The following is a 20,723-nucleotide window of genomic DNA, read 5'->3' on the forward strand; positions in this document are numbered from 1 at the left end:
GCAGAAACCCCAAACAAGATCACGTTCTTACACAAAAATAGATTCAAAGCGGATTAAAGTCCACGTGAGACCCGAAACCACACAAACCCCAAGGGAACGCCGGCAGTCACGTCTTGGATACGGGCCTCAGCAACTTATTCATACGGACGTCTCCTCAGGCAGGCGAAGAAAACCAGAACGAGCCACTGGGACTGCGTTAAAATTAAAAGCGTTTGCCCAGGGAGGGGAGCCATCAGTAAAACAAAAAGGCAACCGACAAGTAGAAGATACTCACAAATGATTTGTCAGGAGTTAATATCCAGAATAGATCTAGAACTTGTACAAATCAACACCCAAACACAATCTGTTTAAAAAACGGGCAGAGGACCCGAAGAGACACTTCTCCGAAGACACGCAGATGCCGACAGACCCGTGAAGAGATGCCTGACGCCACTCCCCGTCAGGGAAATGCAGATCAAAGCGCAACAGACCCCACCTCACACCTGTCAGAACGGCTAAAATCAACAACACACCAACAACACACGAGACAAGTGTTAGCGAGGCTGTGGAGAAAGGGGGCGCTCGTGCACCGTTGGTGGGAATGCAGACTGGTGCAGCCACTGAGAAGAGAGTGGAGGGTCCTCAGAAAGTTAAAAATAAGGGGCGCCCAGGCGGCTCAGCCAGTTGAGCATCTGACTCTCGGTTTCAGCCCAGGTTATGATCTCACAGTTTGTGGGTTCGGGTCCCGCATCAGGCTCCGGCACTAACAGTGTGGAGTCTGCTAGGGATTCTTTCTCTCCCTTTCTCTCTGCCCCTCCTTCACTCGCACTCTCTCTCTCTCCCTCCATCAAAATAAATCAACTTTAAAAAAATAAGTTAAAAGTAGAAATAGCATATCCTCCAGTAACTCCACTACTGGGTATTTACCCAAATAAAGTGAAGACACGGAGTAGAAGAGATACGCGCACCCCTGGGTTTACTGCGGCGTTATGAACAACGGCCAAAGGATGGAGAGCGGCAGTGTCTGGCGACAGGCTGATGGCCAAGAAGCTGTGGCGTGTATCCAGCGTATTCTACTAGAGCATTTCACTTACATGAATCTAAAACACGGAACAAGTGAGCAAACAGAATCTCAAAGACAGAGAATGAACTGGTGGTTGCCAGAGGTGAGGGGGTGCGGACAGACGAAGCGCGGCACGGGGAGGGGGGAAGCACCGCATGCGTGTGGTCAGTCAGCCGCAGGAACGGGGCTCGGCGGTGGCCGTCGCGGTGAGNGAAACAGGACACGACGCAAACTGTACTTCAGGTAAGATATTTTAAAAAATAAAGTCAAATGGCTGATTACAAACAAAAACCACCACCTGCTGAGCTTGGCATCGGCTCAGAGAATACCCACAATTCTCTGAAACAACTGTTAACGTAACTCCCCTTTCTGGATGAGACTGGATCTTCCTCGTGGAGCTGGCAGGATGAGGGAAGCCACAGGCTGAATGCAGCGTGTCTGGGAACGAGCTAGGACTTGCGAAACTGGAAAACAATGCCATTTTCCTCCCCCCCGTTTCCTTTAGAGAATTATTATTTTAATTAGAAATATGGACAGGGGCACCTGGGGGGCTCAATCGGTTAAGAGTCCGACTTCAGCTCCGGTCATGATCTCACGGTTCGTGGGTTCGAGCCCCGCGTCGGGCTCTGTGCTGACAGCTCAGGGCCTGGAGCTGCTTCAGATTCTGTGTCTCCCTCTCTCTCTGACCCTCCCCTGCTCATGCTGTCTCTCTCTCAGAAATAAAAACATTAAATTTTTAGAAATATGGTAACGATGCTTTCTCATGAGTATTTTTTAAAGTCCTCCATTTAATTTCTAAGATGGTAAATATCAGTACATATAATCCTCACAAACAAGCCTTCTGGAACCTTCCACAAGGAGAGGGGCGCCTGTGTTTGTGGGTTGCTCTGTAATCGCGTCAGTGCAGGACACTCTGATGTGGCCGAGGTCCCCCAACACAGAGGCCCGCGGGCAGCACCTCCTGCACCAGGCGCCTCAGTGGGCCTTCACCTTGACGGCGACATTCCAACACGGCCCGCACGACTGCAGCCGCAAACGCATCGCCGAAGTGGCCGGCCCATGAACATCAATGGGGGGACCTCCCCTCTGGCTCATGAGTCCAGCTGAGCCCATCGAAAGCACGAGGAAACGTCACTCCCGTCGCAGGAAGCTCCGTCCCTAAGGTGGGGAACCCACAAGCTACCTCCTTTCCTCGAGCGAAACCCAGCGTGTCAGCTGCGTCCCTTGTAACAGCACAGTCCAGTCTGTTCCTTCAGCCAGTGTCGCAATCTTTAAAGAAGTGTTTAGCCATTTGCAGTCAATTACTAATATACTGAGGTCTGAAAATACCCCCTTACTATTTATTCTTCCTTTCATTTAAAGACTCCATTTTCTGTCCGGATTCCACCGCGCGCCTTGTTCCTCGACGAGAACCTGTAGGCCACGGTCACCGAGGGACGGGCGGTCACGCACGCACGGGCCGCACACGGTGCCAACGCCCCTGCTCTCGTCTCCTTCACTGGCCTTCGCTGATCCGAGTCCCTGTACTAAATACACTGGAATTTTCTCTCCTGTTTGGGTTGCTGGTAAATTTTCTGACATTTTTCTGGTTTTATCTGAAAGGTTTTTTTTTTTAATGTTTATTTTTGAGAGCAGGGGGAGGGGCAAGCAGAGAGAGGGAGACAGGATCTGAAGCGGAGGCGGAAGTGGGGCTTGAACTCACAAACCATGAGATCACAAACCGTGAACCATGAGTTCAGACCTGAGCGCAAGGCTGATGCTCAACCGACTGAGTGCCCAGGTGCCCCATCTGAAAGTTTTTATTTCTGGAAGGATTTTACTGTGTTGAGGCTTTCTGCCATCACTCCATGGTCTCCAGGCTTCCGGTCTGCACTGATCAGCTTTGACCTGGAGGCTACGTCCTCGTAGGGCCTTTTATTTTAAAGTAGGCTCCACACCCCTCCTGCGGCTCAAACTCACCACCCTGAGGTCAAGTCCAGGGCTCCTCCAACGGAGCCGGCGGGTGCCCTCGCCTCTGGGTTTTCAAGACGACCTTTAAATGGGTTTTGCGTTGTCCTGCTTCAAGCTCACAGGGCCTCGTGAATCTTCAGACGATACCGTTTCGGCAGGTCTGCACCCCACCTCACGGCAGCCTGGCTCTCAGGGCGCACGTTCCTTCCTCTTCCGGTTCGCCTGTCGGTACGTGTGCTGTGGGGAGACCCCCCCCCAACAGGCCTTGGTTCTCAAACTCCCCTGAGCTACTGGGGGCCTCTGCCGGACCCCACCTGAAAGCCCCCTGAAGATCGGGACTCTTCTCCGAAAATATCGGTCAAGTGTCCTGGTAAGTCCCGCATCTGCAGGCGGCTTGCTCATCGGCCTCAGGGCGCTTGTTCTTTGCGAAAAGGAAATTGAATTCAAGAGCTTATACCCTGAGGTTTCTCAAATTGTTTTTTTAAATATTTCTCTTTGGAAGAGCACAAGNTCACAGCAGTGGGGCTAATGTTGGGGCTCGAACTCACCAAACCGTGAGATCACGACCTGAGCCGAAGTCGGACGCCCGACCGACTGAGCCCCCAGGCGCCCCTGGATGCTGCATCATTCTTCTTGCTCTCGGGTAATGATACGCTGCACATGTTATTTACAACATTGGTTGGAAAAACAGTTACGTCTCCTCGCAGAACCTTAAGGTGTAACCCTGCGGGACCCAAGTTCTCGGCGGGCCGGGACTACACGTCACATCCCGCAGCCCCGGTGAAGACTGTCAAGGCCCCCCTGACCCGGACAAGCACCTGCGGGACAAAAGCAGGCCTTCACACGGGCTTCCCGGCACCCGCGGCCTGTGGTCCCCGGGATGCCGGCCCCGCGCCCTCAAGCAGAGGTGGTTTCCGAGACCCCCCAGCGGGAGGCTGTCTCAGTCACCGACGGTGTAGCTGCTTTCTACCCGGCCTGACGCCCCGGTTCCTTCTCTCGTGCTCACAACTCTCTATGACTAACAGTATTTCGTATGTGGTTTCTCTGTGCGAACTAGATTGGAGGGCAAACTCAGGACACTCAGCTTTTTGTCTCTCTTTTTTGTGCTCACCTGAGTTTTGTTTCACCTTGCGTTTCTGGGGAGCTGCGGTGTCTGCGGGGAGAGCAGCTTCAGACTGGCGTCTACACGGGAGCACGGGCCGTGCGGTCTGCAGGAAGACTCTTCTCCACCTGCTGCTTCCTCCAGCTGCAGCGGCACAGCAAGGTTAGACGGACTTTCAAAGAGGCGCACGCAGAGCATGGTAAGTCAAAGGGTGTCCCTTGCGCAGCTTGGCCCTTAACCCAAGCGGACTGCACTCCAGAAACTCAGTCACCATCCAATAGGAAGATGTGCGTTCCCAGGCAGGCAGCAGCGGCAGAAGCCAGCGGGGCAGCGACCGGCAGCAGGTTAAGGCCAGGACACCACCGGCGGCAAACCCGCTCCGTAGCAGAGCGCAGAGCCCGGGGGAAAGGCAGACGGTACGTGGGACCGCGTGGTAACCGCTGCCATCGGCCAACGGCGGTCTGCCCGGCTGGGGGCTGGGCTGGGGGGGGTACTGGGCAAGTTACTTCACCTGAGGAACCTTCGCTTCCTGTTTGTAACAGACACTGGAAACGGGGGCAGCTGCTACAAACAAACGCCGGGGAGGCAGGCGGCGGCTCCCGGTTGCACAGAAACCCTGCTCCAGGGAGGCAGACACGGGGCGGGGGGGGGGGGAAGAAGGGGCAAAGTTTCTCCATTTTGAGGAAACAACTGGAAAAGTTGGGCAGCATCACAGAGGACAAATACAAATCAAAGCCCAAACACGAGAACAAGGTGCCGGCACACAGCCACGCTCGGCACTGGGGACGCGGTCACAGCAACAACGCAACCCTGGCGCCAGTGTGCGACCGGAGCCCATCGCTCCACGGACCGTCTTTCACACACACGTCCATCGAATCCGAAGACCGTCCTAAGGCAGGACACAGAGCCTGCCGCTTCACCCATGATTCGGAAACGGTCACCTTTAAGAAGTGATGCGCTTGGGACGCCTGGGAGGCTCAGCCGGTTAAGCGTTCGACTTCGGCTCAGGTCAGATCTGACAGTTTGTGAATTCGAGCCCCGTGTCGGGCTCTGTGCTGATAGCTCGGAGCCCGGAGCCTGCTTTGGATTCTGTGTTTCCCTCTCTCTGCCCCTCTGCCGCTCACTCTCGCTCTCAAAAATAAACATTAAAAAAAAAATTAAGAAGCCATGTGCTGCTTATAAAGAGTCCCAAACACCCAAGTCACCTGTGGCAGGAAGGAGGGAGAGGAAGCAGAACTGTCGACAAAGCCCCTTCCTGTGCCTCCAGTCGGCTCACTTCCTACTTGGAGGAATACACTTAAGACTAAGGACTCTAGACCACAGACCGAGGGCAGCTGGTCCAGAAGTCTCGGCCGCGGCCGGGACGCAGTCATTTGGAAACAAAGACCTAGGTTTAAAAAACTGTATTAGAACAAAATGTTTTTGGGGCGCCTGGGTGGCTCAGTCGGTTAAGAGTCCAACTTCGGCTCAAGTCATGATCACACGGTTCGGTGGGTTCAAGCCCCGTGTCAGGCTGTGCCGATGGCTAGCTCAGTCTGGAGCTGCTTCAGATTCTGTATCTCCCTCTCTCTCTGCCCCTCCCCTGCTCACGCTCTCTCATAAGTAAATAAACCATTAAAACAAAAACTTAAAAAAAAAATTTTCAAAAAGTTTGTACAACTCGTATGGTGATGGATGTTAACCAGACCTAACTGTGGCCGTCACTTCGCAACATATACAAATATAGAATCACTGTGTTGTACACGTGAAACTAACATGCCAATTGAACCTCAATTAAAAAAGGCTTTAACATGAATAATTTCATCCTTTGGGGAGCACCGATTAATGGTAATGGTCAGTTCAGCATCATCTTGATTAGATTTTATTCCAGCTCCTCGGACTATTGCACATCACGTTCTGAGGCCACGGTAAGCACTGCTAGTAAATGGGGGCACCTGGGTGACTCAGTTGAGCGTCTGACTCTTGGTCTCGGCTCAGATGATGGTCTCAGGGTGGTGAGTTCAAGGCCCACGTTGGGCTCCGAGCTGGGCACGAAGCCTACGTTTAAAAAAAAAAAAAAAAATCACCAGTAAATGAAAACATACTCAAAATAGTTAATGTCCAGGGAGGATTCCTGCCTTTGGTATCACTGCGTAGACCTATCAATGCTGTGGTGTGTGTGTGTGTGTGTTAAGTTTATTTTGAGAGAGAGCGCACAAGCAGGGGAGGGGCAGAGAGGGTGGGGAGAGAGAAAGAATCCCAGGGTGGAGCCTGGGGCCTGATGTGGGGCTCAAACTCACAAACAGGGAGAACATGATTTTAGCTTAACCCACTGAGCCACCCAGGCACCCCTCGATGCTCTCTTCTTATGCTCCATTTACATGGGTGGGAGAAGTTAATGAGAAATTTCTGGATTTTAGGCAAGGTGAATGTTAGTCAACATCTTAAATGGACAAGAAAGCAAGAAGTCGCACATTGTAAAACCTCCCTTACTGCTCAGAAGTCACAGCAGTCTAGGAAAAGCAGAGAAACAGCGCTGTGGATCTCCAACTTCTCAGCCAGAACTCAAGAGCAAACTGCCAAAGCTTCGTGGGGTAGAGTACCCGCTGCAGCCAGTCACCTCCTTCCGTAAAAGGCCAAACAAGAAAATCGAACACCTACCTGCAACGGCACCGCCTAGACACGAAGAGGAGGGCACAGTACACACAGATCTCATAACGTATCCACACAGGCACAGTGCTCTTTGAAATTTAAAGAAAAAATTTATTGAAGGTCTGAAAAACAATTCCTAAAAGATTGACTTTTCCAGAAAACCACTGCTACACAATGCATTGCGTCTATCATGTTAACACGTGCATTAGACACAAATACAGAACCATGAAACAAGCCACCGTTCTTCAACAATCAGAGCAAAGGGACGGTGCCTAAGGAACAGCACGGACGGCCTGCAGGGTCAGCACCATAAAAAAAGGAGCACAGACGGAGGAGCGTGTTCAGGTATATACACGGAATTGGACCTTTGGCACTAGGAGTCAGAGCAGTTTGTCATAGAGCATTAACACGTATTATAAAAGTGCGTAGTGTCAAAGGAAAGGGACCACCAGCATTCAAAAGCAGCTTTGTCGACTAGGCAATGAAACACTCTACAGTACGTCTCTCGTTGTCCATCACTGAATACACTGGTAGCAACTTTGAAATGAAAAAAAAAAGGAAAAGAAAAAAGGAGCTATAACCCCTTTTATTTTCTCTGTTTAAGATCAAACAGAAAACAAACATCAGTTCTGTTATACACTAACATTTGCAAAGTACATCATTTGTACAAGAGGACTAAACAAAAATGTGTTTACAGAAATCCAAACAGAGTGAGTGTCAGCGCCTCGCCTCACACGGCCTTCCGGTGGTACTCGGGCGGGGCGACTTCGTAATCGCTGGCACTAAACAAGGTTGCAGAATTCTTTGCCAGGTATCTAAAAATAAAATATTCATTATGAATACGCAAAAGAATCGTAGACCTTGATCCAAATCAAGGCACAGAAGCCACACAAAACAATTTCTCTTAAAATATACTAAACTAATGGCAACCTCACAGGAAAAGCACAGAAATGCAATTCAGACAGTGAAGGTTATGGACCAAAAACGATGCAGAAAGGTCCAGAGCTTCTCCTCGGTTTCAAAGCAGGAACAGGTGGCTGTCCTCAGAATACCAACCTTAGAGCTTGGACTATCTTTAAGAAACAAATGTTTTATCTTTTTTTTAATTAAGTTTATTTATTTATTGAGAGAATGCAAGCAAGGGCAGGGGAGGGGGAGAGAGGAGAAGAGAGAGAGACAGAAACAGAGAGGGAATCCCAAGCAGGCTCTGTGCGCGGTCAGCACAAAGACTGATGTGGGACTCAAACTCATGAACCGGGAGATCATGACCTGAGCTGTAATCAAGAGTCTGATGTTTAACCTACGGAGCCCCATCAGGCACCCCACAAACGTATTTTAGAAGAACATCTAGGTGTTTTTCTTAGCTCTTTGAAACTCATCATATTAAATACAGACTCAGAAAGGGACACTTTCAGGTCTAAACTTGAAATGAACACCATAAAAATCAAAGCGACCTGAAATAAAGTGTCAAGTCATAGTACTTTTATTTCACAAAGAAACTGAGGCAGAGAGAGGATTCTATTTCTCACTGGCAGAGCACGGACTACAGATTCGCAGACATGTGCTATGGTTTTAGAATTATAAAACATATGGTATCATTTTAAGAAAATTCAAATACAGAAATACATGATCTTCCCTCCCAAAACTACGCCCAAGAAACAATCCAGTTTGGTATGACCCACACTTTTCTAGATCTTCTCCAAAGACTAAAGATGTTTCTCTATAAACGAGGAGAATGATACCACACGTATGCTTTACAGCCGGGTTGGAAGCCGACATAACACGGGATCTTCCCTGATCAGCCCGCTTAGGCCTGCACGCCTTCAACAGCAGCCTGGCTCTCTGGAATTCACGATTCTACACATGTATGAATCTTAGGGGCGCCTGGGGGAAGGGGGTCAACCGGCTAAGCATCTGACTCGATTCAGCTCAGGTCATGATCTCCCGTTCCCGGGTTCAACCCCTTCATCAGGCTCTTTCTTTCCCTCCCTCTCTCTGCTTGCATTCTTTCCCTCCCTCTCTCTGCCCCTCCCCTGCTCAGGTCCCCTCTCTCAAAGTAAGTAAACATTAAAAATTTTTGTTACATATGTTATGTTTTAATTACTCACAAATTTGGAAATCTTCCTGCACTTGACATTTCTACAGGCCAAGTTCCCGCTTGAACTTACGACAGGCACTGCCCAAACGCCCTCTAACAGGTACAGAAGCCAGGGCTGCCCCCCACCCCCCACCCCCCGGTTCTTCAGCACGTTCAGTGCTAGCGGCCGAGACACAGCTGTTCTGTCGGACACTGACATGTGCCGGTGGCCCCACTACTGCACCGCCGTTTCCGTGAAATCCCAATGTCCTACTTCCCACTGGTTTGTGCACCTTTATTAAAAATTGTGTTACTACTTTATCAAAGAATTTTAACTTTCTATGTAGTCAAATTATTTCCCATATGGAGTTTAGGATTTGTTCTGTTTGGTTAAAGTTTATTGCTTTTGAGACAGAGTGACAGATGGCATTGGGTACACAAGCCGGGAAGGGCGAGAAAGGGAGAGAGAGAATCCCAAGAAGGCTCCAGTTTGTGCAGAGCCCAATGACGTGGGGCTCGAACTCCTGACCCTGATCATGACTTGAGCGGAGATCAAGCGTCAGACACTTAACCGACGGAGCCAGCCAAGTCCATGGACTTTAATATTTAGAAAGCCTTTTCTCACTATTAAAATAACAAAAATACTACCCTTTTATTAGCTAAATAGTTTCAATTTTAGATTTAAACTTTTAATTCATCTAGAATTCTGGTACGTGACCATCAGTGTGGATCTGATGGATTCCTTCCAGAAGACTAGCCAGCGGTCCCCATCTTTCCCCAGTGGCTCGGAGGTGGTATTCCACCTCGTGGTATTCACTGTTGGCCCTCGGGTTCCATTAACGTCTCTACTCACTCCTGTACCGGTTATTATGCTCGCGCTGGCCCTCCCATGTTCTAGTATCTACAGCAGCGAGGGGCCAGAGCACTTTGCAGTGCACTATACTAGGTCACGCTTTCGATTTCAAGCACCCAGTTACACTTACTTTAGGAAATCATGAAGATAATTCAGCAACAATGCAAGACTCTTCTCATCCAGAGGAGTGTAGGCCAACATGGCTCCAATTCGTACTGTGGAGACAAAATAATGTAGCCAAAGTTACATCCGAGGTGGCACCATGGGCGTTGTTTTACTATGTGACCAAACAATCATCACAGATTCCTTTAAAATATGCGGCCTCAGGGGCACCTGGGTGGCTCAGTCGGTTAAGCATCCAACTTCGGCTTAGGTCATGATCTCACAGTTCGTGCGTCCGAGCCCCATGTCGGGCTCTGTGCTGACAGCTAGCTCAGAGGCTGGAGCCTGTTTCAGATTCTGTGTCTCCCTCTCTCTGACACTCCCCTGCTCACGCTCTCTCTCAGAAATAAATTAAAAACATTTAAAAAAAAAATTTTAAACGTGACCTCAGAGACTAACTTTTAAACAGCTTTTGATGTTTAACATTTTCGATTCAAAGCCAAAATTGAAATGGAGTATTTTAGAATGTTAATGTTATTTTCTGTAACCCCTTCATATCAATTAGGAGAGACAACACTATTAAAAAACCCAAAGGATAAAGTGCTTGTCTCAATGGCACATTACCAAACAACCGCAGCAGATGCGGCGCCCCGTACACCTGGGACATGGGTGCGTCCGGGTGGTCGGCGAGGATCTCCGCGTACTGCGGCCTCTCGAATTTGTAGAGCAGCTGAGTGCCCAGCATCACGTTGAAGTATTCCTTTATCCCGGCCACCACCTCGTTCACAGCGTACTCCCTGGCACACAAAACACACACTTGTAAAGGTCACGGACAACTGAGAAATGGGGATTCATTCAACCCACATAAGAGCAAAGACCAAAGATGAAGGTTGAACTAATGACAATGAATTTTTACCCAAGATATTTTTTTAAAGAGATTTAAACAAAAGCACAAGAAAAATCAATGCCAAAAATAAACCAGTGGTAAGTTAACTACAGCCTTCAGGCTAAGAATGGCTTTTACATTTTCCAACAGTTGTATTTTAAACGGGTTGTATTACATACTTACACATAATAGCTTCAAGTTTACCTAAAATATTTACTATCTGGCCCTTTAAGGAAAGTTTGCCAACCAAGAAAATTCTATTTTGCTAGTTTCTGATGGCATTTAGAGGAAGTGGACATTTAAAAAGATTAAGATTTGGATATAATCCAAAAGAAAATATCTTTTAAGATTTACGTATTCTTACTTATTATCTGTGTTTCCTCGAGATTTCTTGTAATTTGCATAATCCTCTAGAATGGAATCCACATTCTTCTTGGCAGGAAGATAAAAGAGCTATGGGGAAAAAAATAACACCTGAATACTAGTATTCCCTTTTTTTGAAGGAAAATTACAATGCAAAAGCCTTAACGCAATAAAAGACCACCTACCTGATAGTATTACAAAATAGGAAAGGGCACTCTCCAGCACTTAAAACATGGGTAATGTGGCTAAGGAACTAAAAACTTTAATAATTTCAAGGAAGTACCCAATATGACCAGCAGCTGTCGTACTAGACAGCACAACTCTAGAGACTGGTATCTGTTGGGGAGACACACACATACACACACACACACACACACACACACACACACACACACACACACACTCACTCACTCACTCACTCACTATGTAGGGCAAGCACCATGCAGAAATGTCCCTTGAGGACACGATCACTGTTTACTGTGTGTGTACCATGTGCCACATCCTGTTTGAAGCACACATGAAATCTCACGTCATGCTCACACGGGTAGTGTGATATAGGGACCTACTGAGGCACAAGAAAGCCAAGTCACTTGTCCATACTCTCAGTGGTAAGGCCAAAATGCAGTTCAGCTCCAGAACCAAATCAACAATCAAATGGGGTCCATGTTTGTACATACATGATGGAAGTCTCTCCAGTGTCCTTACCCCCACTCCCGGTCATGTTACTCGCTGTTAAGAATTTGGTCTCTGTCCTAATGAGTTCTCCCCTCTGGATTTGAGGGCCGCACTCTTGCCGTGTCACACGTACCTCACAAAGCCCCGACTGGCCACGAGCACCGTGCAGAGTACCGTGCGCTTCCTACATTCCAGGCACAGCATCACCATGAGAGGACACCCCACTTTCAGGGACAGAACAGGAAACACACACTACTTCGTCGTGACCAGTTCTCAGGTGTCCTATCCTCCTCCCAAGCTCCAGAACTGAGCTTTTGCCACCTTTTCTCACTATAAACTCATGGACTTTTATTCTTCCCAAGTCATGCCTTCTGATGATCAAACTGTTCAGTCTCTGAATCAAAATAATATTCATCAATCACACCCCTTCGATATTCTAGTCTATACACGTTTTCCTTAAACATTTGTTCCCACATCAGCAAGAACATAGCCTATAGATTACAATCTGTGTAGCTTTCAAGGTACCTGTTTTTGCCGGGTAATTAAGTCCCAATCATCAACAAGCCATGGTTTTAGTTCTTCAGGAATCTTTACTTTTACTTCAACTCTGTTCATGAATGTCTCCTCCTGAACAGAAAAAGGGAGGGCTTTAAAAATCTGTCTTTTCTCACTCAATAGCAACACCAAAATTCAGGGTTTTTCCTCAATCTGTAGAGGCACCAAGTACATACACAGATTTTTTTTTTAATTTTAGAGAGAACCAGCAAGCACATGTGCACAGAAGAAAGGGGTAGAGGGAGAAAGAGGCTCTGCACTGTCAGCCTGGAGTCTAACGTGGGGCTTGATGCCATGACCCTGGGCTGGGACCATGACCTGAGCTGAAATCAAGAGGTAGACACACACCAGCTGAGCCCCCCAGACGCTTCTGAAGTAAAAGTACTCCAACAGATCACCAGAGATGGCATTTCAAAAATCGTAAATGAAAAATCCCTACAGCTAAGCTGCTGGGAGAAAAGAAGCTTCTCTTAATAGATAACTGGCCTATTCAGTGCCTTTTCATGTGAAGGGAAAAATTCTTCAGTACATTTTTCTGTAAGTGAACACTGATGTATTTTAACCTTGTATTTTAGTTATTTACTGTTGATAGCCAAAAACTATCCCAATAGGATTACCTTCAAGTTACTTCTTTATACATAAAATTAAATGTCCTTACTTCTAAACGAAGTCTTCAAGAACTTCCTAAAGATGACTATTTTCACAACATAGCACTCTTTATGAGTATACCATTGCTTCTTAACGTCAGCTTCAGAAATATAAACTGTCAGTTAAAAATTAAAACCCTATTTCCAAATTCCTAATTTTGGAAACCAGAAGTACGACATTTTATCACTTACCTAAGAAGTCTAAACTCACATTCACACACACATATATGTAGATGGGATAAGCTTTTGTGGCATTTTCTATGGGTTTATTAAGTCATCTTAGGACATACTAAACCATTTAATGTGAACTAGTAAGTCTATACAGTTGAATACCAAGGAAGCGTTTAACCTTGTACATGAACACAGAACTTACAAACAAATATTGGACGATGAGCTGGGAAGGGCATATTCAGCAGAATAGAAGCAGATGTATAAAAAAATCCTTAATCCAAAAAAGAATAATTGTTTTCATCTCAGTAGTTAACCATGTTAACTTGTTTTCAAGACTCAAGTTCTGACTATTTTATTGCACAGACTAGAAACACTAACATGATTTTATTGCACAGACTAGAAACACTAACATGCTATTCGTAACGTTAAAGAAAAACTCACATTCTCAACAGTAGGATCCACACGAGCCCTTTTCTTACGAGGAGGTTGAGGTGTCTCGCTGGTACTGCCACCATCTCCATTTCCAGGTGCTACACACACACGTGGGGGGGGGGGGGCACATGCAGGGGGAGGACAGGAGAGTCCCAGCTTAACATAGGAAAAACTCTTCAGGAAAATATTCTCGTGATACACCTTCTCTCTTCACTCTTCCATTACACAGGTATTACTTGAATCTACATTAAAGAAATCATAGTCCTACCCAAAGTACACCTTTTATAAATAGTTTTATCAAACATTTAGCATTAAGCAACATTATCATCTTACACTTATTAAAAAATACTACCTTCTCAATGACTAAGACTAAGGTATGTGAAAATAATAAATGCTTACAGGTTTTTCCATTGTAAAAAGAATTAGCAAAGTTGGGTCTCTACTCCTATGTCCCTAACTATAAAACACTGTTGTGACTCATCTCTGAGATAATCACCAACCACGATAAGCTTATCTAAAAACTTTGTAGCTCTTAAAATTTTTTTTTTTTTAAATGTTTTATTTATTTCTAGGAGAGAGAGAGAGACAGCGTGAGCAGGGGAGGGTCAGAGAGAGAGGGAGTCACAGACTAAAACAGGCTCCAGGCTCTGAGCTGGCAGTCAGCACAGAGCCCGACGCAGGGGTCGAACCCACGGACCGCGAGATCATAACCGAAGCGAAAGTCGGACGCTTAACCGACTAAGCCACCCAGGCGCCCCTATAGCTCTTAAAATTTAACACTGATTTCAAAACATATATGTTATAAAGGCAAAATAATTAATTTTAACAAAGTTAATATTCTTACTTTTCTGTTTATTCTTTTTGGTTTTCCTAAAAGGAGAAGGGAAAAAAAAAAGAGAAAGAACAGTTAAGTGATTATTGCTAGTACACTTACTCCCATACCAGGGTTAAGTTCATAGAGAAATATTGCCTTGGATGGGAAGATCGGGGTGTAAATACAGTTTCCTGCTCAGCCATTAAGAATTTTCATCAAGAGCTGGTTAAATTCACACCTCCCTCCATATAGTAGAAAAATAAACCAAATCCACGCTGGGAGACTTCCAGGGTTCTTAATTTACAAGCTCACAGCACATAAATTATAAATATATTGTAGTTTACATTACATTATTAGTTCCACAAAATCCAGGTTCCAGGTTTATATTCAACTTCAAAAGTAATTCTTAAGCCTACTACTACGTGAATTTTCTCTACCAACTTAAGCATGATAAAGGATTAAATGAAATATTATTCACTGATAAAAATCCATTGTATTTTTTCCATACGAGAAAGTTGTGGACTTTGAAGAGACTCACTTCTGTTAAAGTCCTAACAAACACTACTACGCGGCAGCTTTCCAGGGAACAACATCGTCTGTTAGGACTTGTTCAGAGCAGTTTACTTTGGATCCTTTGACAAGAACATGACCACTCCTAAAACTACCCGTTTTTAAATGCAAATAACCAAATAACAAGAAATAAAATGATCTTTTTAATAAAAGGTTTCTATTTGTCATGTGTGCATGACTTCCACAAGTAGGTTTTATTACCAAGATGTTCTAAATTTTAAGAGTTAGAGTTAACAAGGAAAGGGGTTTCCCTGGGATGGGTAATTTCAAATTTTAACATCTCACATAGTCTTACATGAGTTTCAAGAAGACTTAAGGTAATATTTCTAGCACTACTGAGAAAGCAAACCTACACCCAAAATACTAGGCTTGGGTGTAGGAAGGGTTGTGAGTGTACTTAATGCCGCTGAATTATACACCTAAAAATGAGTTATGAGGTAAATTTATGTTATGTATGTTTCACCATAAAACAAAGAGGGGCGGGCAGGAAGGAAACTGGCTAAGGAAATTAAGGAATATGTAATTATTATGTATCTTCAACAACTGAACAGAGACAGGAGTTCTCACTGGCATTTTGCAAGTTGAAATGTTCCAGTTTCCGTCTTCAGTGAGCTCTACCATAGGATGATGGGTACATGGAGCTGAAGCTCACTTGTCAAGCGATACGCAGAACTACAAGAGAAACAGAGCAGCTTACACTTCAACGCTTTTCTGCTGCAGGCCGGCAGTCTTCTTCCCCGGGGCAGCGCCTCTCATCTTCCCCTCCGCATACTGCTCCCTTCAAAGATAATTTCAACAAAGCCATCATCAAATGAGTACTTACGTGGAAAAATAAATTGTGCCAGCTTGATTTCATTTTGAAATTTATATTCAAGCTGAGGTCCCCCATCCCTTTCCCAAGTATAACTCCCACAGAGCCCAGGAGCCAAGAAGACCACAGTGCATTTCCAACTACAGAAATTTCCAACCACATCCTGCTGTTTCCTACCTAACTCCACCGACAGGACTCAAAATGGCCGGTCTGCTACCACTTCCTTTTTCTGGGAAAGGCTCCTCTGATTGAAATCAAAGCCACAGCAGGCAGCTGACAGGATTTCTACTGTTCATTCCATTTCCCAAAACTAATTTACAGACCTGTCTCTTTATACTCATGTTGCCAAAACAAACTTACTGATTGGCCTTTTGAAGTTCTCGCTGTTTCTGCAGATTGGTGTCCACGTATTTGAGTACTCTGCTTTCTGGAACCCATTCATCCCAACTGAAAAAGACAAAAGTTAAATGATCATTCTAAGATATTTTTACTACTATTCAGACCCTGCCTCCAATTACTTTTAGAGATTCAAGAAGCAAGACTTTGAATTTCTCTGAAGTAACTTAATTAACTGGGACTACAAATCCATTCCCAACTAAAGTGAAAATCTGTTGTGTAAAGGAAGGAAGCTTTATATCCTCAAAAGCAGCATTCTAAATCTTAATTGTCAGATTCCAAAAATAGATTATTCAAATCCTTTCTTAAAATGATATAGAGTATAGGACTGAACATTAACAGTCCCTAAGCAGAGAGGCCTGGGTGGCTCAGTGGGTTAAGCATCTGACTTCTGCTCAGATCATGATCTCACAGTTCGTGAGCTCGAACCCTGCTTCAGGTGAGCACAAGCCCCACTTCAGGTGACCTCAAGACCCACTTTGGGTGAGCCCCGCTTCTCTCTGACCCTTCTCTCTGCCCAACTCACTTGTGTCCTGCGCCCTCTCTCTAATAAGAAAAAGAGTCCTTAAGAATTGTAACTTCCAAAAAAAATGAAGATTAAGGGTCCATTAGAAAGCTGACATCTTAAAGAACAAAAATTACTCGGCTAGTTAGCCGTATGTAATAGCAAAGTTACAGAACTAACTGTACCTCACTTTCATCACCTATAAAATGTCAGGTAACAGTACCTACCCTTACAGTATTGTTACCAAAAAAAAAAAAAATACTTGTAAAACAGTTCAGAGTCTGATCCACAAACAACACTCAAAGTATTCAGAAATCTATTAGGTCTATCACACTCATATTCCATCCACACCAACTCAGCAAATACTGTAAATCAAACGATTACAATGGTTTATCAGACTACATCATCCTCAGCCTTCACTCACTCATGAACGCACTAACTTCCAACAGAGAACCAGAGATGGCTTCCTAAACATCAAAAAGAAGAACCAACCACTCTTTAAAATATCTGGTTACTTGAGCCCTCTGGCACTTAGAAAAGCTCCTTCCTCCAAGACGTCTGAGTGTCCGGGCGCCTGGGTGGCTCATCAGTTGAGTGTCCGACTTCAGCTCATGTCATGGTCTCGAGGTTCCTGAGTATGAGCCTCACGTCAGGCTCGTCGCTGTTGGTGAGAAGCCTACTTCTGATCCCCTGCCCCCCCNCAAAATTAAACATTAAAATTTATTTTTTTAACCGCAAAAAAAAAAATTTCTGATTTTTTTTTTCCCCAAAGGGGAAAACAAAAACAAGGTATTTCATAAGGGGATGCTCAACTATTCATGCAAAGTGCTTCTTTCCTCCTGCTGAGGGAGCTCCTTTAGTGACACGGTTAGACGGATCCAAAGCAAATGATCGCCCACCTCTGACCTCTTACGTAAGATAACCAAACGGAGAATAAATAATTTAAAAAAGCAATCCTCAACATGATTTCCTAGAGAAAACTTTAAAACATGCATTTACCTAGAGGTCAGGAGGGGGTGGTGTACTGAGGGAGCTCCTTCAGGAACAGGAAAAAGGGCTACAATATCCTCACGTGTCTTCAAAGGGTTTTCAGAGCGCCTGGGCCTCCCAGCACTTCTGATACAGACAGCACAGCACAAAGTAACCTCAGTAACCGGGTGCAAAATTAGCTTCAGCTTTAGTCAGATTTATTCACCAATGGACTATTTAAACGTCTGTGTCAACAAGTTCCAGTAAGGTTTTTGATAATTTAGAAATATGTTATCTATTGTGCTTTTGGAAAAAACATACACTTACTAAAGTTCTAAAGATTCCATTTGTAGATTGGGCTTTTGTTGTATGACTTTCTAAAAAAAAATCTTACAAGCCATTTCCAAAACAAGAACCTTATTTGTATTTACACGTCTACTTCTATTCTAATTTTCTCTGAATTAAGGAGAGCTGGCCAATTTTTATTTACCACAAAATTCCATTGTAGTTCCCGGCAAATCCCTTTCCCCTCTGATAGCAAATGTATATAAATACGCACTTTGATCTAAATACTTTGATCAAGGGGCCCCTGGATGACTCAGTAAGTAAAGCATGAGACTCCTGATCTCGAGTTCACAAGTTTCAGTCTCATGTCGGGCCATAGTTTACTTTAAAAAAAAAATTTTTTTTTAATGAAAAAATAAATACCAAATCATTTCTGGTTTCCTTTATGTGTCAGAAGCTAAAACCCTTGGGGCGCCTGGGTGGCTCAGTTGGGGAAGCGTTTGACTTTGCCTCAGGTCATGATCTCATGGTTTGTGGGTTCAAGCCCCGCGTCGGGCTCTGAGCTGACAGCTAGCTCAGAGTCTGGAGCCTGCGTCAGATTCTGTGTCTCCCTCTCTCTCTGACCCTCCCCTACTCATGCTATCTCTCTGTCTCTCTCTCAGAAATAAACATTAAAAAAATAAAAATAGGGGTGCCTGGGTGGCTCAGTCAGTTAAGCGTCTGACTTCAGCTCAGGTCATGATCTCGTGGTTCATGAGTTCGAGCCCCATGTCAGGCTCTGTGCTGACAGCTCAGAGCCTGGAGCCTGCTTCTGATTCTGTGTCTCCCTCTCTCTCTGCCCCTCCCCTGCTTGTGTTGTCTCTCTCTCTCTCAAAAATAAATAAAAACATTAAAAAAAATAATAAAAAAATAATAAAATAAAATAAAAATAAAAACTTTTAATAAAAAAGAAGCTAAAACCCTTGCAGAACCACAGGAAAATTAAATGACATCTTTTGTTCTGAGGAACATCTCTACTAGGTTAGTAACTGAAGGACAAACACTCAGAAACTTTTATAAGTCACAGCATTAAAAAAGTTCAGAATTTTCTAAAGGCAGCCTGTCACTAACTCCCACAATCACAATGACCCATGACACTGCTCACACAGCACTAAGGAAAAAAACAAAAACCCCGTGTTAACAGACTTGCTGGGCTGAATAACTGCTCCCCATTTCAAGGCTTCTCTACTCACTAAAAATCACATTTTCCAAAATTGTCTATTTACCTACATTCCAAATCAACTACAAAAAAACACATCTTTGTTCATTAATATCCTCAATTTTACATCTACAAAGCTATGAAAGATCTCCAATGTTGAGTGACATTTTAAAATTCTTTTTCAAGAAATTAATATGTAAAATTAACTTTCCAGAGTAAAACAAAATCTACGCAGCCTATCATTTGTGTTACTGAACTCTAACAAAGAAAAAACGTTATTTTGAAGCTATAAAATCAGGAAACAGAAGCGTCTACACTTTCAATTTCTCATAAGCTACAAATGCCACTCAAAATCCAGTCTTTAAACTATACACATCTACATGCAATTTTATACAATATTAGACATAAAAGGGTTAAAACACAAATCCTAATTAACAAGTATTTAAGTGAGGAGGAGGACAAACCTATACCATGAATTTACTATTTTGTTTTTCTTTGATTTCCTGGATGAATTTAACTTTCCTATACATAATATGCATAAAGACAACATTCTATTACCTGTAGAGAATGAAGACTCTTATCATGTGGTAACACTGTCAACTTTACTAACATTGACACAGCGTCAGTACGTAAAATAAATCTAATACAAGACCGAACCAGAGCTCAAACACTTTCTAAATACGAAAACTACAATATACACTAGGAGCCATACGATAAACTCTCCTGGATATTAGAAATAATTTAGCATTCATACTGAAAACATATTTAAAATCACCATTTACGTCTATAAGACAAAAGGACAGTTTTCGGGGCGCCTGCACGGCTCAGTTGGTTAGGCATCCAACTCTTGATTTCAGCTCAGGCCATGATCTCTCAGTTTCGGGAGTTCAAGCCCCAAGTCAGACTGTGTGATAGAGCAGAGGCTGCTTGGGATTTTCTCTGCCCCTTCCCCCACTCACACTGTCCCTTTCTCAAAATAAACCCCCAAAAAAACTCAAAAGGAAAGTTTTCTCCATTACCTTCCCAATTTCTCAATACTTAAAATCTTACCTATCATTATTAAATGGAAAAAATTTACAAGTTGTCAGGAATGTATTTTGACACGTTTTAGATTTCTACCTTTCTACAATTATACTAATGGAAGAAAAGACTCTGGTATTTCTTCTTAGCTAAAACCATTTTCTGAAAAAATTTTCTAACAAATAAAACTGGGCTGGTAAGGGACTATACAAAACAAGACCAAAGTCACAGGGCCCGTGAAGTCTTAGACTCCTCCTTCCTCAGTGATGGAGTAATCCTCCAACCCAATGGCCTGCTCACACGGAGAGCTGGGTATCAGAGCACAGCTCAGGACACACAAAGCCTTAAAAGTTGCTAGAAAACAACCTCACAAAAACTACTTTCTGGAAATCTTTGAAGGACAAAACACAATAATAGAAGTAATTTAAAACCTCTCGTAGTAAAAATTACAGAATATTCCGTTTCAAGTACCAGAAATGAGTAAATAGGAATAAACTATTAGATGTGATGTATCTGTGGGTCCCAAGAGGAAAGACCCAATGCTGAAAAAGAGCTCCACTGGCTTGATATTCTAGAATGCGTTCAATCTGTGACCACTGTCTACTCCCCGTAACGGATCAGTACACCACTTCTTTAAAAAAAAAAAAAAAAAAAAAAAAAGTCAAACTC

The 20,723-nt window shown here is 44.3% G+C and overlaps 2 protein-coding genes across 2 annotated transcripts in view; one reads left to right on the top strand and one right to left on the bottom strand.

Annotated features, from left to right (window-relative positions):
• Positions 1-1,197: 1,197 nt before the first annotated feature.
• IDH3A (isocitrate dehydrogenase (NAD(+)) 3 catalytic subunit alpha) overlaps positions 1,198-20,723 on the top strand; it is a 207,535-nt gene continuing 188,009 nt past the window's right edge. The window contains exons 1-6 of the mRNA XM_077774289.1: positions 1,198-1,285; positions 3,151-3,220; positions 3,709-3,899; positions 4,207-4,256; positions 4,376-4,510; positions 6,574-6,622. Of these exons, the coding sequence (XP_077630415.1) occupies positions 1,198-1,285; positions 3,151-3,220; positions 3,709-3,899; positions 4,207-4,256; positions 4,376-4,510; positions 6,574-6,622 (583 nt within the window). The remainder of the gene's footprint in view (positions 1,286-3,150; positions 3,221-3,708; positions 3,900-4,206; positions 4,257-4,375; positions 4,511-6,573; positions 6,623-20,723) is intronic.
• MORF4L1 (mortality factor 4 like 1) lies at positions 6,816-16,122 on the bottom strand. The gene is made up of 9 exons (XM_077774407.1): positions 16,042-16,122; positions 15,568-15,648; positions 14,331-14,356; positions 13,496-13,584; positions 12,207-12,308; positions 11,008-11,096; positions 10,382-10,554; positions 9,786-9,870; positions 6,816-7,540 (listed from the first exon to the last, which is right to left on the bottom strand). The coding sequence occupies exons 2-9, from the start codon at positions 15,624-15,626 to the stop codon at positions 7,456-7,458; spliced, it is 708 nt and encodes a 235-aa protein (XP_077630533.1). The 5' UTR covers positions 15,627-15,648; positions 16,042-16,122; the 3' UTR covers positions 6,816-7,455.

The sequence above is a fragment of the Crocuta crocuta genome, unplaced genomic scaffold (genome assembly GCF_008692635.1).
Source record: "Crocuta crocuta isolate KB4526 unplaced genomic scaffold, BGI_CrCroc_1.0 scaffold7, whole genome shotgun sequence".
In the NCBI taxonomy this organism is placed as follows: Eukaryota; Metazoa; Chordata; class Mammalia; order Carnivora; family Hyaenidae; genus Crocuta; species Crocuta crocuta.

Bases quoted from the DNA above. Each gene is read 5' to 3' on its own strand.
- MORF4L1 (XM_077774407.1), bottom strand. From the start codon at position 15,626: ATGAGAGGCGCTGCCCCGGGGAAGAAGACTGCCGGCCTGCAGCAGAAA. The intron at 10,555-11,007 runs GTAAGAATACGT...TTTGTGTGCCAG, and splicing joins CGAGGAAACACAGATAATAA to GGAGTACGCTGTGAACGAGG. The intron at 9,871-10,381 runs GTAATGTGCCAT...TTGTCTCCACAG, and splicing joins GCATCTGCTGCGGTTGTTTG to TACGAATTGGAGCCATGTTG.